Below are 5,000 nucleotides of genomic sequence, written 5' to 3'. Positions count from 1 at the left end.
GTCTCAGAGCTACAGTATCTCCTCCTCTATGTCTGTCTGTCAGTCTCAGAGCTACAGTATCTCCTCCTCCATGTCTGTCTGTCAGTCTCAGAGCTACAGTATCTCCTCCTCTATGTCTGTCTGTCAGTCTCAGAGCTACAGTATCTCCTCCTCTATGTCTGTCTGTCAGTCTCAGAGCTACAGTATCTCCTCCTCCATGTCTCTGTCTGTCAGTCTCAGAGCTACAGTATCTCCTCCTCCATGTCTCTGTCTGTCAGTCTCAGAGCTACAGTATCTCCTCCTCCATGTCTGTCTGTCAGTCTCAGAGCTACAGTATCTCCTCCTCCATGTCTCTGTCTGTCAGTCTCAGAGCTACAGTATCTCCTCTATGTCTCTGTCTGTCAGTCTCAGAGCTACAGTATCTCCTCCTCCATGTCTGTCTGTCAGTCTCAGAGCTACAGTATCTCCTCCTCCATGTCTCTGTCTGTCAGTCTCAGAGCTACAGTATCTCCTCTCTATGTCTGTCTGTCATGTCTCTGTCTGTCAGTCTCAGAGCTACAGTATCTCCTCCTCCATGTCTCTGTCTGTCAGTCTCTGTCTGTCTCAGAGCTACAGTATCTCCTCCTCTATGTCTGTCTGTCAGTCTCAGAGCTACAGTATCTCCTCCTCTATGTCTGTCTGTCAGTCTCAGAGCTACAGTATCTCCTCCTCTATGTCTCTGTCTGTCAGTCTCAGAGCTACAGTATCTCCTCCTCCATGTCTCTGTCTGTCAGTCTCAGAGCTACAGTATCTCCTCCTCCATGTCTGTCTGTCAGTCTCAGAGCTACAGTATCTCCTCCTCCATGTCTGTCTGTCAGTCTCAGAGCTACAGTATCTCCTCCTCTATGTCTGTCTGTCAGTCTCAGAGCTACAGTATCTCCTCCTCCATGTCTGTCTGTCAGTCTCAGAGCTACAGTATCTCCTCCTCCATGTCTGTCTGTCAGTCTCAGAGCTACAGTATCTCCTCCTCCATGTCTGTCTGTCAGTCTCAGAGCTACAGTATCTCCTCCTCCATGTCTGTCTGTCAGTCTCAGAGCTACAGTATCTCCTCCATGTCTCTGTCTGTCAGTCTCAGAGCTACAGTATCTCCTCTATGTCTGTCTGTCAGTCTCAGAGCTACAGTATCTCCTCCATGTCTGTCTGTCAGTCTCAGAGCTACAGTATCTCCTCCTCTATATCTGTCTGACAGTCTCAGAGCTAGTATATCTACAGTAAATGAACTCCTTTTGCATTATTTATGTAGTGTCATAAATTATCTAGCTATTCCCCATATCTAGTCACATAAACCCACAGGATGGTTTTCTGCTACAGTATAGACTCCCCTTACAGGCAGAGGTTTCCAGCTATCAGAATAAGACAGGTCTGTGTGTGAGTGGAGGTTGTGTAAACAAAACCATTGCAGAAATATGAAATAGATTCGCTTCAATCTTTCCCCAAATATATACCTGTTTGGATTTGTTCAATCTGGTCACATTCTCGCTCTCTTTCTGTCTCTCTGTCTTTCTCTCTGTCTCTCTCTCTACCGCTCTCTCTCCCTCTCTCTCTCTCTACCGCTCTCTCTCTCTCGTTCTCTCTCTCTGTCTCTCTCTCTGTATCTCTCTACCGCTCTCTCTCTCGCTCTCTCTCTCTGTCTCTCTCCCTCTCTGTCTCTCTCTCTCTCTCTCTGTATCTCTCTCTACCGCTCTCTCTCTCTGTCTCTCTCCCTCTCTGTCTCTCTCCCTCTCTGTCTCTCTCTCTGTCAATTCAATTCAATTCAAGGACTTTATTGGCATGGGAAACATGTGTTAACATTTCCAAAGCAAGTGAGGTAGATAATATATAAAGTCTCTCTCTTGCTCTCTCCCTAGCTTTCTCTCTGTCTATCGCTCTCTCTCTCTGTCTATCGCTCTCTCGCTGTCTTTCTCTCTCTCGCTCTCTCTCGCTGTCTTTCTCTCTCTCGCTGTCTTTCTCTCTCTCGTACTCTCTCCCTCTCTCTCTCTTTCTACTCTAAAATATCTCTGACTTACCCATGGCAAGACCCAGTAGTTTCTGTACTCTGGAGTTCACCCCCACAATCCTGTATAGACCCTGCTCATCGATGCCTGTGGGAGGGAACAGAACAGAGACACAGAACAGTATTCAGACCCCTTGACTTCTTCCACATTTTGTTACGTTACAACCATGTTCTAAAATGGATGAAATAAAACATTTTCCTCAGCAATCTACACACAATACCCCATAAGGACAATTGTCTGTAGAACTCAAAGACAGGATTGTGTTGAAACATTGAAGGTCCCCAAGAACACAGTTGCCTCCATCATTCTTAAATGGAAGAAGTTTGGAACCACCAAGACTCTTCCTAGAGCTGAGCAGTCTGGGGAGAAGGGCCTTAGTGAGAGGTGACCAAGAACCTGATGGTCACTCTGACAGAGCTCTAGAGTTCCTCTGCAGAGATTGGAGAACCTTCCAGAAGGACAACCATCTCTCCTGCACTCCACCAATCAGGCCTTTATGGTAGTGGCCAGACGAAAGCCATTCTTCAGTAAAAAGGCACCTGACAGCCCGCTTGGAGTTTGCCAAAAGGCACCGTAAGACTTGAAGACCATGAGAAACAAGATTCTCTGGTCTGATGTAACCAACATTGAACTCTTTGGCCTGAATGCCAAGCGTCACATCTGGAGGAAACCTGGCACCATCCCTACGGTGAAGCATGGTGGTGGCAGCATCATGCTGTGGGGTTGCTTTTCAGTGACAGGCACAGGGGGAGACTAGTCAGGATCGAGGCAAAGATGAAGAGAGCAAAGTACAGAGAGGTCCTTGATGAAAACCTGCTCAGAGAGCTCAGGACCTCAGACTGGGGTGAAGGTTCACCTTCCAACAGGACAATGACTCTAAGCACACAGCCAAGACAACGTAGGAATGGCTTCGGGACAAGTCTCTGAATGTCCTTGAGTGGCCGAGCCAAAGATCCGGACTTGAACCCGTTCAAACATCTCTGGAGAGACCTGAAAATAGATGTGCAGCAACGCTCCCCATCCAACCTGACAGAGCTGGAGAATCATACCCATGAAGACTCGAGGCTGTAATCACTGCCAAAGGTTCTTCAATAAAGTACTGCGCAAAGGGGCTGAATACTTATGTAAATGTGATATTTGAGTTTTTTTATTTTGAACAGATTAGCTAACATTTCTAAAAAAAAACGTTTTATCTTTGTCATTATGGGGTATTGTGTGTAGATTGATAAGGGGAAAAAAATTGTATCAATTTTAGAATAAAGTTGTAACGTAACAAAATGTGGAACAAGTCAATGGGTCTGAATACTTTCTGCACTGTATATAAAGATCTTATAGGACCTATAAGATTCACACCAGCGTGGGCTGTAAGCAACCCAGCCTTAGTTCAATACCTCTGGTCTCCACAGCATAGATGAACTTCTTCACCACGTTGAAGCCAACCACGTCCAGCTGGACCACTGTGACATGGAGAGAGAGGAAGGGAGAGAGAGGGATTGAGGGATTGGGGAGGGAGGGAGGGGGGAGGGAGGGAGGGAGGGAGGGAGGAGGGAGAGGAGGGATTGAGGGAGGGAGGGAGGGAGGGAGGGGGAGGGAGAGGGGAGGGGAGAGGGAGGGAGGGAGGGAGGGAGGGAGGGAGGGGAGGGAGGAGGGAGGGAGGGAGGGAGGGAGGGAGGGGAGGGAGGGAGGGAGGGGGAGGGAGGGAGGGAGGGAGGGAGGGAGGGAGGGAGGGAGGGAGGGAGGGAGGGAGGGAGGGAGGGAGGGGGAGGGGGAGGGATTGAGGGAGGGGAGGGATGGGAGGGAGGGAGGGAGGGAGGGGAGGGATTGAGGGAGGGAGGGAGGGAGGGAGGGATTGAGGGAGGGAGGGATTGAGGGAGGAAGGGAGGGAGAGGGATTGAGGGAGGGAGGAGGGAGGAGGGAGGGGAGGGAGGGAGGGAGGGAGGGAGGGATTGAGGGAGGGAGGGAGGGAGGGGGGAGGGAGGGAGGGAGGGAGGGAGAGGGAGGGAGGGAGGGATTGAGGGAGGGAGGGAGGGAGGGAGGGAGGGAGGGAGGGAGGGAGGGAGGGAGGGGGAGGGAGGGAGGGGAGGGAGGGAGGGAGGGAGGGAGGGAGGGAGGGAGGGAGGGGAGGGAGGGAGGGGGAGGGAGGGAGGGAGGGAGGGGGAGGGAGGGAGGGAGGGAGGGAGGGGAGGGATTGGGAGGGAGGGATTGAGGGAGGGAGGGAGGGAGGGAGGGAGGGAGGGAGGGAGGGAGGGAGGGAGGGATTGAGGGAGGGAGGGGAGGGAGGGATTGAGGGAGGGAGGGATTGAGGGAGGGATTGAGGGAGGGATTGAGGGAGGAAGGGAGGGAGGGAGGGGAGGGAGGGAGGGATTGAGAGGGAGGGAGGGATTGAGGGAGGGAGAGAGGGAGGGAGGGAGGGAGGGAGGGAGGGAGGGAGGGAGGGAGGAGGAGGGAGGAGGGAGGGAGGGAGGGAGGGAGGGAGGGAGGGATTGAGGGAGGGATTGAGGGAGGGATTGAGGGAGGGAGGGAGGGAGGGAGGGAGGGAGGGAGGGAGGGAGGGAGGGAGGGAGGGAGGGAGGGAGGGGGAGGGAGGGAGGGAGGGAGGGAGGGATTGAGGGAGGGATTGAGGGAGGGAGGGATTGAGGGGGGGAGGGAGGGAGGGAGGGAGGGAGGAGGGAGGGAGGGAGGGAGGGAGGGAGGGAGGGAGGGAGGGAGGGAGGGAGGGAGGGAGGGAGGGAGGGAGGGAGGGAGGGAGGGAGGGAGGGGGAAGGGAGAGGGAGGGAGAAACAGAGGTAAAGAAGAAAATGAATCCCATCAATTATCAGTGTGCATTGATCTGGACAGATGGTAGAGTAAAGGTAATGAATACCAATGAGTCACTTACTGCCTTCACTTTGGCTGTCTCTGTTTAAGTTATAGACCTGGAAGGAACAGAAACACCAGGTTACCACGGTTACACCGCTTAGCTTCACCGCCAGCACCACCAGTCTCAAA

General features: G+C 52.6%; 1 protein-coding gene across 5 annotated transcripts in view; it reads right to left on the bottom strand.

Annotated features, from left to right (window-relative positions):
- The window catches only part of LOC135550981 (rho GTPase-activating protein 26-like), a 157,700-nt gene that overhangs the window by 56,844 nt on the left and 95,856 nt on the right, over positions 1 to 5,000 (bottom strand). For all 5 annotated transcript variants that reach the window (XM_064982311.1, XM_064982312.1, XM_064982313.1 and 2 more), the window contains 3 exons: positions 4,891 to 4,927; positions 3,404 to 3,469; positions 2,025 to 2,099 (listed from right to left, as the gene is read on the bottom strand). In XM_064982311.1, the coding sequence (XP_064838383.1) occupies positions 2,025 to 2,099; positions 3,404 to 3,469; positions 4,891 to 4,927 (178 nt within the window). The remainder of the gene's footprint in view (positions 1 to 2,024; positions 2,100 to 3,403; positions 3,470 to 4,890; positions 4,928 to 5,000) is intronic.

This window comes from Oncorhynchus masou, chromosome 12 (genome assembly GCF_036934945.1).
Source record: "Oncorhynchus masou masou isolate Uvic2021 chromosome 12, UVic_Omas_1.1, whole genome shotgun sequence".
In the NCBI taxonomy this organism is placed as follows: domain Eukaryota; kingdom Metazoa; phylum Chordata; class Actinopteri; order Salmoniformes; family Salmonidae; genus Oncorhynchus; species Oncorhynchus masou.
This window is presented reverse-complemented; position numbering and strand designations above follow the sequence as displayed.